General features: G+C 39.8%; 1 protein-coding gene across 3 annotated transcripts in view; it reads left to right on the top strand.

The window, feature by feature from the left end:
* The window catches only part of EPB41L4B (erythrocyte membrane protein band 4.1 like 4B), a 247,130-nt gene that overhangs the window by 178,815 nt on the left and 45,174 nt on the right, over window positions 1–23,141 (top strand). For all 3 annotated transcript variants that reach the window (XM_078153049.1, XM_021004573.2, XM_021004571.2), the window contains exons 17-18: window positions 3,256–3,374; window positions 15,349–15,474. In XM_078153049.1, coding sequence (XP_078009175.1) covers window positions 3,256–3,374; window positions 15,349–15,474 — 245 coding nt within the window. The remainder of the gene's footprint in view (window positions 1–3,255; window positions 3,375–15,348; window positions 15,475–23,141) is intronic.

The raw sequence follows: 23,141 nt of genomic DNA, 5'->3' as shown, positions 1-23,141 counted from the left end.
GTAGTGTTTCTAACACTGTGCTGATGCAATAGGCACATTGCTGTGTGGGTCATTGCACTGGGCATGACAATCAAGTTCTAGAAAAGCATTCATTGGCCACAGCCTCAGTTACTTTAGCCTTGTTATTAAGAATGTAGATTATATTACAGAGACAGTGTGGCCCAGGGGACAAAGGACAAGATGGGCTAACTTGGGTTCGTTCAGATCCTGCCTCTGAAAAATACTAGCTACGCAACCATACACAAGTTACTTACTCTCTCATTTCCAGGAGAACCTCTAAGACTATATAATGTAAAGGAAGGAAAGAAGCATTTAGATAGCATCTACTATATGTCCATTATATGTGCTAAGTGCTTTTCCAAATTTATCTCATTTGATTCTCACAGAAACTCTGCAAGGTAGGTGATATTACTATCTTCATTTTACAGTAGAGGAAACTGAGGCATGCAGAGGTTAAATGACTTGTCTAGAGTCATACAGGTAATAAATGTCTGAGGTTGGATTTGAATTCAGGTTTTCCTGATTACAGGCCCAGTACTCTATATACTATGCCACCAACTTCCTCCTATAACTTCTGTGACTCCTGTTGATTTGCAGTAATGGAAGTTGTTTTCACACCAGGGATTTACTATATCAGGAGACAGAGAAAGAGAGAGAGAAAGGGAATGTGCCATTGGGGTTCTCCCCCTGCCTCTGATACTGGGAAAGGTGTGACATTGCATCTTAGTGAGTTTGTCTTTAGGATATGTAAACCATAGCAGAATCAGTGCAACTCTCTATGATCCACATTAATGGAGAAAACAATCCCTGTTGTTGGTGAGTCATTTCAGGCATGTCTGACTCTTCATGACCCCATTTGGGGTTTTTCTTGGCAAAGATATTGGAGTGGTTTGCCATTTCCTTCTTTAGCTCATTTTACAGAGGAGGAAACTGAGGCAAACAGAGTTAAGTGACTTGCCCAGGGTCACAAAGCTAGTAAGTGTCTGAGGACAGATTTAAACTCATGAGCTCCTGACTCCAGGCTCTATGCACTGTACCATCTCGCTGCCCTTTCTATTTAACTTGGGAATGTTCTTCTTTCTGCACTTGCTCTGGAGGCAGCAGATAGAGATGTTAGGAAGACAGAAGTTTGAATCCTACCCAGGCATTTACTAGCTGTGTGACCCTGGGAAAATCACTTAACCTCTCTTAGTTTCAGTTTCCTTATGTGTGAAACGGGGATAATGATAGCATTTATTTCATTAGGTGAGAATCAAATGAGATAAGCTATGTAAGATGTTTTTTAAACCTTTTTCAGTCACGTCCAACTCTTCATGACCCCATTTAGGGTTTTCTTGGCAAAGATACTGGGGTAGTTTACCATTTCCTTCTCCAGTTCACTTTAAAGAGGAGGAAACTGAGGCCCAGAGAATCTGAGGCCAGATTTGAACTCATGTCTTGAGTCCAGGCCCAGCACTCTATCCGCTTCACCACCTAGCTGCCCCTTTTAAACCTTCTCCTACTCTGCCTAATTAACTTCTGCTTTGTTTCAGTCCCCCGCAGCCAATGGGGCAGAGAGCCTTAAAGTTAAGCACTATAAAAATAACTGCTCAAGCCAGAAAGACCATACTTTGGCAAAAGAAAGGGGTGGGGAGGAAATGTTCTCTTTAGGTAGAGGTAATGATATTCATCACCAGCGTGGAGTGGGGAGCAGGAAAGCTTCTCTGAACAGGGCTGGAAGAAGTATTGATAGTGTGGCTTCATTACTTTGTTTGAAATGTATTCCCCAAACATTCAAATGTAAGTCACTTATTTTTATATTGCCCTTTAAGGTTTAAAGCTCCAGGGATAGCCTACCCTGGTTCAGCAAGTTAGTCCTGACATCTTCTTGGAGTTCATTAAGAGATGGGCAATCTGTAGCCAGGCTACACTCTTGGATGCCAGCAAGGACTTTGTCAGTGGGTACCTTATGAGCCCACTGATAACAAAAATATACCCTTGGGCCATATGTGGGAAATTGGTGATACCCTAAGTTTACACTGTTTCTCCAGTTCTTTGAGGGCTCCATTCAGTTGCCCTTGAATAAATGTAAGTAATAATGTTAACATAGCCGAGTCCATATTTGGTTTTGTAACTTGGATAATTCTAAGTCTTCACATTTATCTTCCCAATTATGCTTTGCTTAGGTCAATAATAAAATTAGTTGGGTTACTTAGAGATGGCAAGGCCAAGCAGTTATTAGGGTGATTCATTTACTCATTCATTCATGGAAGCAGTTTGGTGGCAAATTATGTAGAACAACCCAGCTTCAGGCACTTCCTAAGGGTATGCCCCTAGGCAAGTCACTTAGTCTTTGGCTGCCTCAGTTTCCTCAACTGTAAAATGGGGATCATAATAGCACCTACCTCCCAGGGCTGTTGTGAAGATCATATGAGATAATATTTGTATAAGCAGTTAGCATAATGCCTGGCACACAGTAGGCATATAATAAATGCTTGGTTCCTTCCTTCCATTCTTCATTCAGCAAGCATTTATTATGTACCCACTATGGGCCAGGCATTGATAATAAAAAGCCAATAATGAAATAGTCCCTGCCCTCAAGAAATTTACATTTTATTGGAGTAAACAAAATGTACACAGACTTAAGTGTACAAAAATATATATACATATACATACATGAGTGTATATGTATATATGTACATATACATATATACACATATAGACATATGCATTCACAATATACACATACATACATACATACATGTATGCATGCATGCATACATATATATCTGAGTAGTATCATGCCATTCACTCATGGCTGCCTCTAAGGGAATTGACCTATATGATTTACTAGAGGCAGGTAGGTTATGAAGTGGATAGAATGCAGGGTCTGGAACCAGGAAGACCTGAGTTCAAATCTGGCCTCAGACATTTACTAGCTGTGTAACCCTAGGCAAGTCATTTCACAATGTTTGCCTCAGTTTCCTCCTCTGTAAAATGAGCTGAAGAAGGAAATGGCAAATCACCTAAGTACCTTTGTCAAGAAAACCCCAAATGAGGTCGTGAATAGTCAGACATGACTGAAACAACTGACCAACAAATGATTTACTAAGCTTGTCCTAATGGTTCAGTTTAGTAAGTTAAATTTGTTAGTTAGTTAAATTAGTAATTATTTTAATTATTAGTAATTTTAACCATTAGTAATTATTTTAAATTATTTTTAAAACCTACTTTTTCTTTCAAATTGCTTTATTCTATGAATGTTTTTCTCTTTAGAACTGAGCCCAGGACCTCCCATTCTTTACAATGAAGCTGCTGCCCACCTAAAGAAGATGGAAATGGAAACCTCGAAGGTGGCTTCCCCATGGCCTGCTCTTCACATCAACATAAACAAGGTACAATGAAGCAAAGCTTCATTTGCTGAAGCAAACCTGAGCGTTTGCCTTCCTCAGCTGGGGTCCCTGTTCTAAATTTCTAGTGGATACTATTCCTTCCCAGTCAGGCAGAGGGATGGAGGGCAGTGGAGTATCCATGAAGTTGGTAGACCTGGGTTGGAGTCCTGGTTCTCTAGTGGGCAGCTCTTTTCTGAACCTTCTATAAGATGTGGCTATTAAAACATAGCACCTCATCTCATGAGTTGTTGTAAAGGAAGATACTTTGAAAACTTCAAAATACTATCCAAATGGGGATTATTTACTTATTGGGATTTCAACTAATTATTTTCTTTTTATTTTTTATGATGTCTGCAGTTATTTTATTTTTAATACTATTTTATTTTTCCCCAATTACATGTTAAAACAATTTTTTAACTTTTAGAAAAAAATTTTGAGTTCCAAATTCTATCCCTTCCTCCTTTCCCTCCCCCCTTCCTGAGATGGTAAACAATCCAATATAGTTTATACATGTGTGATCGTGTAAAACATTTCCATACCAACTAATTATTTTCTACACATTCCACACAGAGACTCTTGTAGATTAAAAAAAAAGAAACAACAACTTGATGTGCACTCATGTTTACCAAGAATTTGTTCTCTGTAGGCATTCTGTGAATTTCTAAAGTGTTAACAGATGAAGAACACAATGAAACTAGAGAAAAAGGTGGAAATCATGTTTATTCTTCTGTTCATGGTCCTGGGTACAGACTGTTACAAAGATATAAAAACAGTTTCATTGAAGTTACTGATGAATAATCTTCTAGATAAAATTGGGTTAGCGAAAAAGCAAAAAAGCAAACAAATAAAAAACCAATCCTGGAGACTTGGACACTGTTATTTTGGTCAAATGCTGTTGTAGCGAAGATGGCTGCCCAGAGAGTGTGGTGGTTGAGTACTGAATCAAGAGGGTAAAAAAATGCATCTTACTCATCTTCGTCTCCCCCAGAGTGCCTAGCACAATAGTATGCGTTCAATCTGTGATCTTTGGATGAATTTGTTGAATTAATGTCAGTCTGTTTCCTCCTATGTAATTTTGGTCCATTGATGCTGACCCCAGCTTGTTCAATTCAGTTCAGTCCACCGTCAACAAACATTTAAGTGCCTATGTGTGTGTGGGGGGAGGTGGGGGTTCACATTGCAGTAAGTGCTCAGGTAAATATAGAGTTTAGATAAGATAGCATCCCTGCTCTCATAAAGCTTACAGTTCAGGAAGGAACTTTTGTTGCTCCTTTTCTGAATTCTCTTTGCTGTCAGACTTGCAAGATCTCACCTGCTGAATTTCCCTAAGCTCACTGATTTTGTTGTTGCTGAGCTGTTTCCGTAATGTCCGATTCTTGGTGAACCTTTTGGCAGGTACTGGAGTGGTTTGCCATGACCTTCTCCAGCTTATTTTACAGATGAGGAAACTGAGGCAAACAGGGTTGTGACTTGTCCAGGGTCACACAACTAGTAAGTGTCTGAGGACAGATTTGAACTCAGGAACATGAGCATTCCTGACTCCAGGCCCAGCACTCTATCCACTGAGCCACCTAGCTGCCCTAAGCTCACTGATACCTCCCTCCCAACCTTAACACCATACTTGATGGATATGTACTATCAGACCCCTTCAATTAGCTAATCTCCCAGGGTCCTCCCTGCCTGATCATCACCCCATCATCCATCAGTGGCAAGTGTCCAAGCATGGTGGAGCAGAGAAAGCCCCGGAGTTGGACTCAGTCCAGTTCATGGCTTCCATGTTCTGCCTGAATTCTCCCAGGTCCTGTTTGTTATGTTTTACCTAACAGTCATTTCTGGATATACTAGCTACCTTCCTTTCACTCCAGAATGAATGATCCCTTGGGACACATTTTTTATAGAGTTAAGTAAAGCCAACTGATTCAGTTATCTTACATGACAACACCTGTACCCGGAATCACTCACCTCTCTGCCACAAAGAGGGAGGAGGCCAAGCACTACTATTTCCACCCGAGCTGAAACTCAAACATCGGATATGAGCTGGGCTGAACAGAACTGCCTGCTGGCCTCATAGTCCCTGGTAAGCTGCTAGGCTGTGCCTTGGAAATTTTTAAAATTTGTTTTGTTCAGTTAATAAGCCATTTATTTTCTTTTCAACACCCCCTTCATTCCAAAAGAAAAAGAACTCTTGTAAAAATATGGATTGTCAAGCAAAACAAATTCCTGCATTGGCCATGTCTAAAAATGTATGTCTCATTCTGCATCTTGAGTTTATCATCTCTCTAGCCAGAGGTAGGTAGTATGTTTCATCAGGTCAGTCATTTGAATCATGGTTAATCATTGCATTAATCAGAATTTGTAAATCTTTCAAAGTGGTTTGTCTTTACAGTGTTGTTGTTACCATTTAAATTGTTCTCCTTGGGGGCAGCTAGGTGGCACAGTGGATAGAGCACTGGCCCTGGAGTCAGGAGGACCTGAGTTCAAATCTGGCCTCAGATACATAATACTCACTAGCTGTGTGACCCTGGGCAAGTCACTTAACCCATTGCCTAGCCAATAACTAAATGAATAAATAAATAAATTGTTCTCCTGGTTCTGCTCACTTTGCTCTGCATTAGTTCATATAAAGCTTCCTAGGTTTCTCTGAAAGCATCCCTTTGTCATTTCTTGAAGTACAGTCATATTCTATTACATTCATGTGCCATAATTTGTTAAGACCGGGCCTTAACCAAGCATACCCAGAGGAAAGGAGCACTAAGCCACTGTGGAAAGTTGTCTCTTATCCTCCCCATAACTCCCAGAACTAAGGAGAAATTCTTCACCCCACTTGGTTTTAGTGAGAGAGGAGTCAGTCAGGGTTAATATATCCAAACACTAACTTCCACACCTGCTTTCATCTCCCAGTCTAGAAGGAATAAGGTTTAGCTAAGTGATGGTTGACTTTAGAGCTTTGGGTATGAATTGAGCCTTTCCCACTGAGATTTACCTAATCAAGGACCTCTCATGATAACCATAACTGGAAAGAGAAAATCCATCTAAGTGAAAGTCGTGGAGGCCCCATGGTTCTCTGGTTCCTCTGATACCAATCCCACCATTCTCTGGCAAACAAATAGTCCATTTTGATTCACTCTACTCTCCAAGGCCTCACCTCTCTCTTAAGCGGGAATGTCATCTGGAAAGATATGTCCAGCCTTGTTAGTGACTTGGAAATCCCAGACTGGCTACTCACTCAGAGGGACATAGCTTTGACCCAGGAAAACCCTAAAGCACAAATTCAATTGCTCTCAGGAGTGCAGAGAACTCAAACCTGTGGGATAAAGGGGATTGAGATACTCTACCATCCCTTCAACTGCCTGCTGGCTATGTAATATAGATTGATTCCTCAGCCATGAGCACATCTTGGTAAAAAACTAGGAATAAGACCTCATTTGTCCCTCAATTTTACCTATAAACAATGAAGTTTTGTGCTTCCAAGCAACTATTATGCCTTCAACTACCTCTAGCTTTTGTCCTAGAGCTCTGGAAATGCTTGCCAAAGGACTCAGTCTTTAAAGTAAAACTTCTTAAACTTTTTGTGGAACATGGACTCCTTTGGCAGTCTGGTGAATCCTATAGACCCTTTCTCAGAAGCATGCTTTTAAATGAATAAAATAAGATACACCAAATTTCAAAGGAAATCAATTAGATTGAAATACAGTTTATCAAGTTCTTTTCAAAAATAATTCCACAGACCCCAGGTTAAGAACCCCTAATGCAGGGGTGGGGAACGTGTGATCTCTAGGCCACAAGTGGCCCTCTAGGTCCTCAAGTGTGGCCCTTTGACTGAATCCAAACTTCACAGAACAAATTCTTTTATTAAAGATTTTTTTATTTTTAGTATTTTTATTTATTTTATGTATCATATATAAAATACATATTTTATATTTATTATATTTACTTTATTATATTTTATGAAGGATATTTTTATTAAGAGGATTTGTTCTGTGAAGTTTGGATTCAGTCAAAGGGCCACATTTGAGGACCTAAAGGGCCACATGTAGCCCTGAGGCCTCATGTTCCCCCCTCCCCCCCCAGTGGGTATATAACCTGGTCAGGACATAAATGGGAAACTCATTCTACACCTGATTCCAAACAGGCATTTTGAAAACCTAAAAATGACTGTGTAACACCTTCATGGTGTGACAGAAATTTGCCAATAGTTTAATCCTAGACTTCCTTAACCATTTTGTGGTTGTTTATTTGAGTGATATATTAACTTTCATCACCACACAATCTGAGCACCCTGGGGTGTGTGTGTGTGTGTGTGTGTACGTGTACATACATGCCTTTTCTGTGAACCATCAGTTTTGCACCATATATTTGACCAAGGAATTATTTAGTTCCTAAGGGATGTAATTTACCTGATCATCTGAAAATGTTTATATCAGTGGACCAGGAACCACCGATTAGTACACACCTGCTTTGGTTCCTCAGATTTGTCCACTTTGGGCAGTGCTTCATTAATAAGCTCTCTCAGATTGTGCAAATTCACCATGACTGACCTGAGAAAGGGCACAAAGTACTTAGTGCCTTGCAAATACTTAATTCTTTAGTCAGTCAGCGTGGATTTATTAAGCACTTCCTTTATGCCAGAAAGTCTGTGAGGTCCTGAGCATACAGAGAAAGTAAAAGACATGATCCCTGCCTGCGAAGAGCTCCCGTTCTAGTGGGAGAGGAAACATGCAAACCACTATGTACACACAAAATAATACAGTAGAAATGGGAGGTAATCTCATAGGGAAGGTGCTTGTGGGTTGAGGGGAGTAGAACCAGGAAATGCTTCTTTTCAGAAAGTACAGTTATCCCTCCTACATTGCAGGGGTTAGGGGTGCAGCACCCCTGCGGTCTGGAAAAGCTGTGTAAAATTTTTTGACCCTCTCTTTGTACCAGAGAAGAAGTCTGAATTTTTTCTTTTTCTTTTGTTTTCTTGTTGTAACAGTTAAATATTTGGTCATAGGCTCTGTGTCGTCTGCTGGCCTTCATGTGTCACCTGTGGCTTCCACAAAACTCCCCCAAAGTTCTCATTTAATTTCTTATTCTGACCCTCAATATCCCAAAACCATGATGGGGAAGTAGGGATAACTGTAGAATTAGAAATGAGTCTTAAAGGAAGCCAGAAGGTGGAAGTAAGGAGGAAGAACATGCCGAACACAAGGGGTTGAGTGTCACTGGCCACAAACGTGTTCTTTCAGAAGAGAGTTACTAAGTATACACATCAATATACAAAATGCCTATAACAGTCGATATGCAAGTTGTCAACACTGATGACCACAGTATTCATGATACTGTTCTCACTGCATTTTCATCTCATCTATGTGTATATTCCATTCAAAGTTACTGATCACGACTCATCCCCGCCTGTGCATTCCATGTGACACTCTTACATGTCCCCACTAAATCATCCACAGGGGTTCCATTCAATGTGCTGGGGGCTTTCATCAAAGTCTCTTTTGACTTTATGTGAGTAGGAGTCAAAGATACAAGCTGCCCAACAATGATCCTTTGATTTTGATATGTGTTTGACCTACTTCCCTTTACAATCGAGACTTCTTTGATGACATCCTTTATGTATCTATAACATAAAATAATATAAACTAATTAACGATAATATAATAAAAATAATATATATTATATTCTTCACATCATGCAGCTGTTCATTGATGCAGTGCTGAAACTTACTTACCCCCACTGTTCAGTATCTTCCAGAAAAGGCTGGATAACCATTTGTCAGGTACGTGGTAAAGCATGTGGCTTCTCTTACAGAATCACAGGCTCTCAGAAAGGGACCACAAAGGCCACCTTGTCCAAATTATAGCTAAATTAGAATTCCCTTTCCCTCATACCTAACAAATGGTGATCCAGCCTTTTCTAGTGAGGGGAAACCACTACCTCTTGAAACAATTTATCCCTAATTGTTGATATAACCCTAATTGTTAGGAAATTTTTTCCTGACATCAAGCCTCATTTTTTATTTCTGACATTAGGGGCCAAGTTTAGCCCCTCTCCTATATGACAGACCTTCAGTTATTCGAAGATATTTTTCATGTTTACCTTGTCTTCTCCATGCTAAATGTCCCTCATCCTTTCAACCAGTCCTCTTAGATATGTGCTCAAACCTCTTCACCACCCTTGTTGCCCTACTCTTGACAGTCTCCAGCTTATTGATGCACCCCCTAAAACCCCTGAACTGAACACAATAATCCCAGCGGGACCAGCTCAGGTACAGTTGGACTATCCTCTCCCTAGTCCTCGATGCTGCATCTCTTGAGAGATGTAGCAAAAAGTCACATTAGCTTTTTTGACCTCCATATCATACTATTGGTGTGCTTGCAGCCCGTGAAAACCCCAGCTCTTTTGGAGATAAATTGTTGTCTAGCCATGCTCCCCCAGTCTTGAACTTATGAAATTGGTGTTTTGTACCCATGTTGCTGTTGTTCCTACTTTGTTTTGGAAGAGGACCAATGATATCATGGGTGATCTCTTGACTTGCCCATAAATTGGATTTAAGTGAGGCAGAGCTGGGCAAAGTCATCAGCCTCCCTCTCTCTTTCTGAATCAGCACCATCCAGTGGCAAGACCAAAGTCAAGATGATAGGTGATGGCCAGGAATGCGATGGATGACCTTGGCATCTTCTATGTCTGACCAAACTCTAAGTGCTCCACAGCACCTGCTTCAGTTGCCTCCATGGCCGAAAACAAATTGTTCTCATGTGCCCATTTCACTGGGGGATGTTCCCATGGAGAACTTGTATCTACCTCCATTCAATTTCAAATGATTAGATTCAGCCTGATGGTCTGTCCAGTTTAGTTTCAGCACTGCTCTGCTAGAGTTGGGGAGAATAGTAAGAAACAGCAAATTGAGGTAGCTGAAAAAATGTAGAGATTATAACCAGTAAGGGTAGATCCTATCTACTGCTAAGTAAGTGCCTTGGCTGGCAGGTGTCTATGGTATCAAGCCCTAGTTTTACAACAGGTAAGCAAGTTCCTTAATTTATCTGAGTCTCAGTTTCCTCAGGTGCAAAACTGGAATAATAATACATACTATCAACCACAGTAAGGTTCATAGACCATTCATTTTTTTCATAGATTCATTTTTAAAACTTTTGGGTTCCAAATTCTATCCCTCCCACCCTCCTCTGTCCCCCTCCTTGAGAAGGCACAGTGAGGAAAGCCAGTTGGTTCATAGATCAACACCATGTCATTTTTAGCACTGAGTGCTTGCTGCATGAATGATCTACTCTTGAAATGGCCAGTCTTGTCAGAAAAACCTAGAGACTTGAATTCTAGTCCCAGCTTTTCTGCTTCCGGTGTGATCAGAAGAGAGAAGGGGAAAAAGCATTTATTAAGCACCTACTATATGCCAGGTGCTATGCTAAGCACTTTATAAATATTATTTCATTCAATCCTGACAACCCCGAGTCTGTAGGTGCTATTATTAATCCCCATATTATAATTGAAGAAACTGAGGCCAGCGGTGGTTAAGTGACTTACACAGGGCCACACAGCAAGTAAATATCTGAGATCATATTTCAACTCAGGTTTTCCTGACTCCTCATCTCGAAAATGAGAAAGTTGAACTAGCTGATCCCTTCCTATTCCAAATCTCATGACCTCTTCCTAACTTTCTCTGACTCTGCGTCTCTGTCTCTCATGTTTAAAACTTTTGATTCAGCCATTCTTCAAGTAACACCCCAGACATTCATGAGTGGTTACACCTTCCTGTTCAGTTAATCCATTCCCGTTCTCTGCTACCTGTTCGCTCCCTTACTTTGCTCTAATTACCAGTCTTTCTGGTTGGGTGAAACGGGTTTACATGTTAATAGTTGCCTAAGTGACTCCTGCAGTTAATAATTACTTTGTATAGCAAGACTTGGCTTGAGACGACAATCAGTGATCTCTGCTCTGGTCACACTGTCCCTCGTTAATCACTCGTACCCTGTTGCTGGCCTTCTTTAATTTAGCCACTGCCTGAAGAATGGAAAGAAGAAAACGTTCTGTTTCAGAAATGGATTGTTTTTCTTTCCTCTGTGAGGGGGGAGCAGGATATTACAAGGAAACCTCCTGACTCAAGGGCAGCTTGAACCAGGAAGGTTCTGTCTACCTGGAGAGTACAAGAACCAACTTCTGTTGTTGATTGGTGACTTCTTGTCTGTAGAATGGACAGATGAGGGTGATAAATGATGGTTTTACTTAAGCCTACTCTGGCACAGTGGATAGAGTGCCAAGCCTGAAGTCAGGAAGGCTCATCTTTATGAGTTCAAATCTGACCTCAAACACTTACCAGCTGTGTAACCCTGGGCAAGTCACTTAAACCTGTTTGCCTCAGTTTCCTCATCTGTAAAATGAGCTGGAGAAGGAAATGGCAAACCACTCTAGTACCTTTGCCAAGAAAACCCAAAATGGGGTCACAAAGAGTCAAATGGCTGAATATTGACCAAACATCAGCCCTACCTGAAATGAGACAGCCTTGACTGTTGAAAACATTTTATGAAAAAGATTCTGGTAAGAGGTAGCACGTCATGGCAGAGAGAGAAGTGACCTTGAAACCAGGAAGATCTAGGTTTAAGCCCTATCTCTGACACTTCCTGGTGGTGTGATCCTGGACAAGTCACTTAACCATTCAGTGTGTCAGGTAGCAATCCAAGAATATTAGAGCAGGTGCTGCTCTGTAGTGAAAGAGGGAGCTTCCCTGTCAGGAATCTCCTTTTCCAATGTAATTCCAAGTCCAGATAAAAACACGAAAGGCTTTCTGGCAAAGATACAGTCTAATTGAGGAATAAAATTTAAATTATTCTACTCCAAAAGCACTGAATCTGGCAGGAATTAGAAAGTCCACTAAACCAGCATTTATTAAGTGCCTATGGACAAAATTAAAGAGTTCTCACCCTTAAAGAGAACACATTCTATGAGAGAGACAACATTTACACTTGCAAGTAAATACAAAATAAAACAAAGTATTTTGGCAGAACAAGTAGGGAGGCACTAGTTTCTCTGGACATCAGGAAAGGCTTCCTGTAGAATGAATGGATAAAAAAGAACTTATTATTTAAATTTTTATATTTCATTTTTTCCAATTACATGTAAAACAATTTTTAACATTCATTTTTTCTTTAATAACATTCATTTTTAAAAACTTTTGAGTTCCAAATTCTATCCCTCCCTCCCTCCTCTGTCCCCCTCCTTGAGAAGGAAAGCAATTTGATATAGAAAGAACATTTATTAATAACAATAACAATAGCTAACACATAGCACTTACTCCATGCCAGGCACTGTGCTGAATGATTTATAAATATTATTGCATTTGATCTTCACAACCACCTTGAGGGGTAGGTGATATTATTATCCCCATTTTACAAATGAGAACACCAAGGCAAACAGAAGTTAAGTGACTTGACCAGGGTCACACACCTAGTATAAATGTCCAAGGCCAGGTTTGAAGTCAGGTCTTCCTGACTCCAAGCCTAGTGGTCTATCCGTTAGCTACCTAGTAAGCACTTACTCTATACCAAACACTGTGCTAAGTGATGACACAAATATAAAAAGTGAGAGTCCCTGGGGGAAATGACACATACAGGAAGGTACAGCAGGTTCGAAGTTCACTTAGAAAGGCCTGAAAGGCATGAATCCAGTGGTGGGGGCAGATGGCAAGACACAAGAGTCCTTAGGGTGCTTCAGCAGGTCAGGATCTGGAGGATGTAGCAGCAGGACTGCCCTGGAGGACTTTAGGACACAGTGGCATGCAGATGATAACCCCTTGTAGTCCTCCATTTTTTTTTTTTTTTTGCTGTTTGGTGAGGCAGTTGGGGTTATGACTTGCCCAGGGTCACACAGCTAGTAAGTATCAAGTGTCTGAGGTCAGATTTGAACTCAGGTCCTCCTAACTCTAAGTTCTATACACTGCACCACCTAGCTGCCCTTGTCCTCCATCTTAATGTAAGGATTGTAATTGATAACTTTCAGCTTATCCAAGTAATAACTGGGAATCACATCTAGTCTGCAGTGGGGAAAGCAAGGCAATTAGAGTCAGTGATCCCTCAGGAATGGGTAAGGGGGACCTGGCATGAAGGTTGGAGGATAAGGACACCAAATGGGTAGCCTAAATCAGGGGAGGACCCCTGCTCCCGTGGGGGTTCTTTCCACCTTGATTCTCTGATGGAGAATGGTCAGCCAGGTCAAGGGAGAAGGCCAAGGAAAAGGGCAACTATTCTTTTCTTCCCATTGTGCCATCTCCTGGGGTAGTTGGGAGGAGGTATTGGAGCTGACCTTTGAGAGACACTAGGAATGCTGAGAGGCAGAGGTGAAAAGGGAGCACGTTCCAGCCCCAACCCCTCTCTGAAGTCTGAATGGTGTAGCTGAACACTGATAAACACAATGGCATCACTCCAGCCAAAAGAGAAAGAATGCTGGGCCAACGTCGGGCATTTCTAGAGGATGACTACAGAACATATTTTGGGAGTGACGTGACTGGGCTTACTGCACAGAACCCTGCAGCCCATTGACTTAGGCATCAACATCTTTAGAATAAGGGAGATGATTATCCTGACCACATCTGGAGTCCTGTGTTCAGTTCTGGGCACCATATTTTAAGAAGGAGAGTTGACAATGTAGAGCATGTTCAGAATCAAACCCCTCTGGTCAGGTGACCATGATTCCTACTTTCTTGAGGAAATCAAGGCCAATTATGAGTACCATTATGAGCCCTAGTCCATGTCTCAAAATCCTTCTACATCTTTACCAGTCCTTCCTATCTGTACTTCTTTGTATTCTCTTCTCTTTGCCAATCTCTCTACCTTCTTACTTAGTCCTACCCCCTCATGGTTCAAACCACCCATGATTCCTTCTCTCTCTCTCTCTCTCTCTCTCTCTCTCTCTCTCTCTCTCTCTCTCTCTCTCTCTCTCTCTCTCTCTCTCTCTCTCTCTCTCTCTCTCTCTCTCTGTCTCTCTCTCTCTCTCTCTCTCTCTGTCTCTCTCTCTCTCTCTCTGCCTTTCTCTTTCTCTTTTTATTTCTCTGTCTATCTCTTTCCCTCTTTCAGTCTTCTCCTATCTATGGACTCCTCTCTGTTGCCTGCAAATATGCCCAAGTAACCCCTATGCTTTAAAAAAAAAAATGAATCTTCACCTGATCCTGTCATCTCATAAGGCTATTATCCAATGTCTGTCCTTAATTCCACAGCCAAACTCCTACCTAGAAAGGGTTGCCTTTCATTAATTTATTAACCGAGATCTAGATTCATATCCCACTCCAGACACGAGCAATTTGACCCTGGACAAGTCATTTAATATCTCTAGCCTAATCCTTATCTGGAAAAATGAGGGGGTTGCATTGATGACTTCTGAGGTCCCTTCCAGCCCTAAATCTATGATCCCATGATCCCTCCCAGTCTGCCTTCCAACCCTATTGCTCTACTAAAAGAGCTCTCTCTAAAATTACTAGTGATCTCATAACTGCCAAGACCAAAGGCTTCTTCTCAGCCTGCATTCTGTTTAATCTCTCTGCAGTTTTTGACAACATTTACCACCCATCTTCTTGGACACTCTCTCCTTTGGCTTCCAAATCACTACTACCCCCTGGCTCTCCTCTGACCTCTGGGACTGCTCCTTAATCTCTTAGTGCTCAAGGCAACTCTAAGAAAAAATGGCAGACATATGACTGATCTGCATTAGGGAAGGAAGCATCTATAGTCTCATGAAATTCTAAGACTGGAACAACAAAACATGTACTGCGTAGCTATGAATTTTTATGACCATTATAATTTATCATCATTACTAGATTTGTTATTATTGTATAAATGTAAGCTATCTCTAGTTGTGTTTATGTTTTCTTGTATTTTACAATTAAGCATTATAATTGTCTATTACTAAAAACATTACAAGTCATTCTGTATGTTTTCCTTCTTTTCTCTGCCTCTCGTAATCCTTCCTGCATTTTTGGTCCTCATAGGTAGAAGAAAAGAAAGTCGCTGAAAAAAGTCTTCAGTTCCCACTCCTGCCTTTGCCTGTTCCTGATCAACTAAAATGCAACATCCTAAAAGCCCAGATAGAAACAGCTTCCAAAGCAAGCACCCAGGTCTGTGACTGTTGTAAAGTCATTTATATTCGCTTATGTGCATTTGGGAGGTGTGGATTGTCTAGGAACTCATTTTTTTAAAAACCTGTAATTTCTCTAGAATTTCACTCAGAAAATCATTCATTCAACAAATATTTGCTAAACACCTAAGACATGAAAATAAACACACTATGCTAAGCGGTGGGGTAGGTATAGAGATTAATATTATGTGTCCCTCTCCTTAACAAGGTGGGAACGTGCATAAGAAAAGACATGTAGGAAGATAAAATATAATATAAATTATAATATTATACATGCATAAGAGAATCAGAGCTCAGAGATCAAACTCACTTCCAGGTATAGGGATCCCAAAAGACTTCATAGACATACAGGAGTCTTGAAGGGCTTAAAGAACAGGAAGGATTTTTTAAAATGGATATGAGGGAAGGAACAAGGATGTAGAATTCCAGGCATAGGATACGGTTAGAACAAAGACACAGGTGTGGGAAAACGTGGGAAGCCTCTGAGATCAATAGTCCAGTTTGGTGGCAGCTCATAGCAAGTGAAAGAGGGCTACTGAGATAAGGTTGGCAAAGTAGGTTAAGAGGTAAATTGGGTAGGGCCTTGGCTAGCACACTAAGCAGTTTGAACTGTATTTAGTGGGCAATGGGGAAAATATTTAATAATTGTATTTTCCTGCTGTACCTTGAGGCTATATCTAAACTACACAGGGTGCAGTGGAGATTCAACAATAAGCCATTTAGTAATGTAACATAATTAATCATCTTTAAATAGAAGTCAGAAAATTCAGACCAGCCAAATAAAATAAATTCACTTCAGGAATATGCAATAAAAGAAAATGATAAGACCATTATTCTGAATTCTTGGATATCCTTTAATCCTAATATTTCTTGAAAGTTTGAAGGGCAAGATTTCCATGTGTTAAAATGAATTGAGAAAAAACTGAATTTTTACCTCATACAGCATAGACAGAGCTTAAATGTATTTGCTTTCTCAAAAGGTGATATGTTTTAAAGAGTATGAGAACTGCATTCTAAAAGTAACTGGTTTGAAACACTGTAGGGAGATGCTATGCTATGTTTATTGGGGTCTAGCCTTTTCAGCTACAAAGCAATACAAGCAGTAGCAGGACAGCTGACAATAATGATGTGATGGTTTTATTCTTTTCTATTACTTTTTGTCTTGGAGAGTTTCCTCACTTTGGGGCAGAGTTATCAGGACCTAAATAAGATGGGGATAATGCTGTCCCCAAATGAAGAATCTCTTCAAGAGATACACTAGAAGCTTCCTTAATATTTGGGCGTGTCATCAAACTATCCCTTGTTTTCTAGATCATTTTGTGGTTCAATTATTTCCACCTTTCCATAATGCCATTTTGAGGTTTTCTTGGCAAAGACACTGGAGTGATTTACCATTTCCTTCTCCAGCTCATTTTACAGATGAGAAAATGAGGCAGACATTGTTTGGTGACTCGCTCAGGGTCACACGGATAGTAAATGTCTGAGGTCAGATTTGAACTCAATGAACATGAGTCTTCCTGGTTCCAAGCCCAGCACTCTATTCACTGTGCCATTTAGCTGCCCCATTTCTGATCATACTTTTCCTGAATGATATATGTTATAACACTTTTTGCACGCTGGCACATATTAGACACCTTGTAAATTACTTGCTGGGTGATTGGTAGTATGCTGCAGCCCATTTTCCTTTGTAGTCCTTGACTACAATTGTGATATTCTTTGGAGATCGTGACATTTCTTCATTTAACAACAGTTCTGGAAAGTTGCTGTCACCTGTTCTCGATATGCTGCTAAAATACTGACGGGAAATTCAGAATCTCCTAGACACTTCAAAGTTCACAGAATCCTTCTCTGACCAAAAGTCTGTGGGAAGGAAGGGAGATTAAAGTACTCTCCCCTCATCCTCTACAAGAGATTCCTTCTCAGGAGCTTGCCTGGCACTGCCACCATCACTAAGCTGTCAATTGCCAGCTAACATGCTGGTTTTATATATGCCCACAAAGCATGACCAAATTTCCTTAACCAAGATGAGGATATTTCCTATGCTAGTCTCTTTTTCATTCAGTGGCTTTCAAGGATTTCTATATTAATCAAGGACTTTTCTCACCTAGATTTCATACAAAATAAAACAGTTACAAAATGTATCATATCTTTTGACTACATAGTGGATTCAATACAGCAGTTATCCCAGGTTAAGGTATCAGGATGTTAGTTAACTTTCAGTGGAGTGGGGTGAATGGGTGATTGATTTAGTAGATCCCTAACCTTAAACTAAAATTTCAAAACAATGGCAAGGGAATTGTTATTCAATAAAATTAATGGGAAAGTAGAACAGCAATGCAGCCAAAAATGGATTAGAGCCAAATCTCACACCATAAAGTAGAACAAATTCCATTTATTCTAAGTACACAAGATCTAAATGTTTTTAAAACATTTAAAAATTAGAAGAAAGGGGATAATGTATTTATCAAAGTTGGGAAGAGTATAATTTTATCTATTGAAAAAAGGAAAAAAATAGGAAGCAAAACAAATTAATTTAAATGTATAAAAATTGCTTTTGCACAATAAAAAAAAAAGCAATTCACCCATCCAGAATAAAAAGTAAAGAAGCAGATGAGGAGAAACTTTGTAATAAAAATACTTGATAAAAATCTAGATTCCAAAATCTACAGGAAATTGATTCATTTATAAGAGCAAAGTCAGTTTCTCAAAGGGTGAATCATAAAAGAATTTGTATATAGAATTTTGTACTAAAAAGAAGAAACATGACTTGTGAACAACCACCTGCAAATTGTTCAGACTTCATAATACTCAAAGCAACACAAATTAAAATACCTTTGAGGAACTCATTAAGTTGGCAGAGATCATTTTAAAAGGATAAAATTCAATTTTGCCTTGTCTGTGGAGATATAGCCACACTATTATACTGCTGCTGGAGCCGTGAATTGGTGCAATCTTTTTGGAAAACAATATGCCAGTATGTAATCAGACTCACAGAAACTCAAAGCTGCAAAGGACCCCACCACAGCAAGAATAATCTCTGTGACATAACCAGCAAGTGCTTGGTCATCCAGCCTTTATTTGAAAACAAAACAGATTATACCCACTTCTAAGACTAGATCCTCAAATGTATTAAAAGCAAAAAAGGACCCATCTGTACCAATATGTTCATAGATACTTTATGATAGAAAAAACTAGAAGCAACTTGTACCCAGTGGGTTGGAGGAAAGGCTAAACAAATGATTGCCTAACGCTGCAAAAGAATATTATTGTCTCATGAGACATGGCATGAGAGACAACATGGTAGAGAAGATGGATATCTTGGAGCTGGGAGGACCTAGGTTCAGGTCCTACTCCTGGTAAAATGAGCCTGGCTAAGTCCTTAACTTCTAAGGGTCTCAGGTCACTTTCAAGGATTTAAATTACATCATTGTACTGCTGAGCATAGCTAAGTCATTCACAGTTGATCATTGTACAATATTGCTTCTACTGTGTGTGATGTCCTCCTGGTTCTGCTCACACTACTTTGCATCAGTTCATGTAAGTCTTTCAAGGCTTTTTTTTTTCTTTCTGAAATCAGCCTGCTCGTCATTTCTTATAAAGGCTTTAAACTGCAGAAGAGATGTAGATCTGCTTTGGTGCATGGAGATTGGTCACTGGACATTCTCTATACTGATTAAATCATAGGTTTGGACTAGAAAAATAAAAATGATGAATGAAGAAAGCAAAATCAGAACAACATATACATGTGACAACTACGTAAAATAATAGTAATAACAAAATACATAGAAGAAAGATCATAAAGGTACACAGAAACAGATTATTTTATTTCAATTAATACACATATGTTATATATTGTCATAGCAAATAAACTGAGTCAATTAGGCTTGTGTATGGTGATCATATCTACTAGAAACAATATTTATCAGGTAGCTCAAATAGCAATTTTGAGGATGGTTACCTAATAAAGAGATCTCTCTTTATCAACCAACTCTCCTTATTTTGACATAAGAAGCCCAGAATTTATATAATCTCCTAAAGATACTTCCAGAAAAGCCTAGAAATTACCTCCTCTAAAGGGTATTCATTAAAGATACAAATCAAGAATAAAGTGGTTGTAAAACAGAAAGGGAAAACAAATCAAAAACATTTTTTATGATGTTACAGCATAATAGCTTCAAGGACTTTCAGGAAGAGATAAAGGTATAAATCAGAAAGATTCAAATAATAGTAGTTTTCTTAAAACAGCCTTAGTTTTGTCTAGTCATAAAAAATTAATAAAATTAATCTCTTCCGATAATACAATGTGCATATGCTAACATTTGCACAAAGGCTTTTTTTTTTATCTTAGCCAAGAACTGATAGCTTTTTTAAATATAGAGGCCTACTAAATTTCAGCTCAGCTTTCTGCCTTACTTAATTTAAATTATCTATAAAATTTAAGAACCCCCTATACTTTGCTTTCATAATATACAGAAGAAAAAGAGCTCATAAAGGTACACAGAAACAAACATGGCACTTTAGTTACTTTGTTAAAAATTAATGTATACATATGTATATAATATAACATAATATAATGTAATATAATATATATAGGTATAATATAAACAAATTGTAAATAATTCAGGGGGCAGCCAGGTGGCACAGTGAATAGAATGTGAATGGACTTGAAATCAGGAAGATTCATCTTCCTGAGTTCAAATTCGACCTCAGACACTTACTAGCTATGTGACCCTGGGCAAGTCACTTAACCTCATTTGCCTCAGTTTGCTCATCTGTAAAATGAGCTGGAGAAAGAAATAACAAGCCACTCCAGCATCTTTGCCAAGAAAACCCCTCAAAATTGGGTCACAAAGAGTCAGACACGATTTAAACAACTTAACAACAACAAAATAATTCAGAATATATATAGGTACAATATTTTTTATTGCATTTGTTCAAATTGCTTTTGTTGATAGTCAGTTTAGAATTTTAAAAGTTAACAAAAAAGCAAAAATTAGTCATGTCTACTACATTCTCAAGAGCTCAACAGCGCTTCCTGCATAATCAGTAGTCAATAAATGCTTGTTGAATTGAATTGAGTTGAATTCAGTTGAAAACTAAAAGAGACAAACAGCCCCCTGGAACTCCAAATTCCTTTATCCAATCAGATGTTTCTGAGTCTGTGCCTGGCACACAGTAAGTGTTACATAAATGTTATTGTTGTTGTTGTTGTTAAGCACTTTTCTCTAAAACAAGGCAGCTGCCTCCTATCATCACAATTCATTTTCTAGAAATATTTTTACCTTCCCACTACTAGAAGAATGGAACTTTATGTGTGTCCATAATTCTCACTATAAATGACAACTGGAAGGCAACAGGCAAGTTTTTGAAAATGACTTCCTACAGTAAATCATGTTTTCATAGTTGTACATTTGACTAAGAGGTACAGAGAATACAAAAGCTTGTTATGTTCATTGTTTGTCGATTACAAAAAAACAAAAACAAAAAGCCTTATTTGGTTTGAGAGAACAATTCTCAGTCTTAAAGGTTGTACTTCAACAGTGTGTTTTCTGTGTATTCGTTAAGAAAATACAAGATGACTTGATGGCCGTGTGGTCCCCAGTGGGTGCTGTGAGCCATGCCTGATTGTAGTCAGTATTCATAACCACGTCCCATCAACCAGATGCTCACCCTGCCAGCCAGATGCATCTCCTAACACCAGAGGGTGTTCTGGGGTAACTGCCAAACTCTCTAACTCTCAGAAAGCTGGTCACCTCTCTCCCTGTAGCTCTACCCCTTTGTGGTATCATTTATCTTATTAGTCTGGACAGGGAAGACAAAAACCAGGAAATTCTGTTCCTCTCTTAGTAAAACCTATTAGGAGCTAGAGTTCATTCAGTGTGTACCTCAGTCCATATAGTACTGGCCAGGGCAGGGGTATTTCCCTATAGGTACAGACTGCCTGGCCACCTCAGGCCTGCCAGGATGGTCAGTGGGAGAACATTTCTTCCAAGTAGAGGACCATTTTTTCTTCTCCTTCACCCTCAGAACTCCCACACACAAGCATTTCTACATCCTTGGCTTATCTGGTAAGCTTACTGCCATCTTACATCCCCATCAGTGGAAGAAAAAGAAGGAAACATAGCCAAATCCCCTGTGAAGGAAGCACTCAGAGAGAGAACTTTTTCATTGATTTTTAATTATCAGTGTTGAGTATATTTTCATGAAAGAGAGAGATATGGATTTTCTGAAGTTGTTCACCATTATCATGTAAGATGTCCTGAGGAGAATCTAACTGGAAGAGGGATTCCCTATTGCTGGTGAGGTCCTCCAAATGCTCTTTTGTGCAAATGACATTGTGCTGATTCCATCAAGCCCCATGGAAGGTCAAAGGAGATTGGCCTAAACATCCATACAAGAGAAACCCAGTGAATGGAGAATGTTAATTGACCTACTGCAGTTGGATGGGCATTGCATTGAATTAGTCCAACAGTACATCTGTCTTGGTCAGGGGGTGCAGATAGACAAAGCTATGGCATGAGTTGAGTGAAAACACGAAAGTATACATAGGTGAATATATCTCAAACAATTCAGAGTGAAGGAGCTCTCCCATTAGGAGTGAGGTAACTCAGAGAGAGAGAGAGACAGAGACAGAGAGAGAGAGATAAAGGAAGGAATAAGGAGGAGGGAGGGGAGAGAAGAGAAGAGATGAGAAGACAGATGAGAAAAGAGAGAGAGAGAGAGAGAGAGAGAGAGAGGGGGAAGGGGGGAGAGGGAAAGGGAGAGGAAGAGGGAGAGGGAGGACAGGAGAGGAGAACGAAATGGAGTCCTAATCTCACCCAAAGCTAGGGACAGGGACATGATGGACACTGCCAGCTCCTGTCATGCCAGCTTCTTCCCAGGGTCATATTCTCTCTTCAGCAGCCTGAAATGAGATTGGCATCATTCATCTTATCTCTTGAGACAGCAGAGCCCTGAAGAATCCAAGAGACTGATGAAACTGATGAGACTGAAGAGAATGAAAAGCCTAAAGGCCTCTTCTCTCCTGTTCCAAACTCAGGGATTTTGTGGGCCAGATGCAGGCTGTGAACCACGTTTGCCATCACTGCATTAGGCAGTTCTCTACTACTATAAGTTGCCAAGCAGATTCTGATCTGCATTGGTAGAAGGGGTTTCCTCACTAGAAACTTCCCCTGCTAAAAAAAAAAAAATAGGTCCAGTCCAAAAAAAATGCTTTGAAACAGAACTTTGGATTGCTACTTGAGAGTGGGGAAAGGGAATGAATGACTCATCAACTTACGAATTAGAGAAATGGGCAGAGTCATGACCAAAGTCAGAAAGCTATTAAATGTTGGTACCTGTAGCCTCCCTGAACCAGAAATGTGTCCAACAGAACTTGGTGGGAGATGCAACACAAGTCACAAGTTTTGAAACTCAAAAAAAAAAAGGTTTTTTTTTCTCTCTGCGTGGAGGAAGAACTCCTTGTGGAACTCAGAGCTGGAAGGGATCCGATAAAACGTAGAGTCCCAGATTTAGAACTAGAAGGGACTTTATAGGTCACCTAATCCACTTCTCATACGTACTTACTTACTGGCTCGGAGCCAGGAAGTCATCAGTTCATATCTTACCTCAGACACTTAACTGTGTGACTCTCAGTACATCTCCTCT

Source organism: Phascolarctos cinereus, unplaced genomic scaffold, assembly GCF_003287225.1.
Source record: "Phascolarctos cinereus isolate Bilbo 61053 unplaced genomic scaffold, phaCin_HiC Scaffold_4;HRSCAF=312, whole genome shotgun sequence".
Classification (NCBI taxonomy): domain Eukaryota; kingdom Metazoa; phylum Chordata; class Mammalia; order Diprotodontia; family Phascolarctidae; genus Phascolarctos; species Phascolarctos cinereus.
Note: the sequence above shows the minus strand (reverse complement) of the source record. Positions and strands in the feature narration are given on the sequence as shown.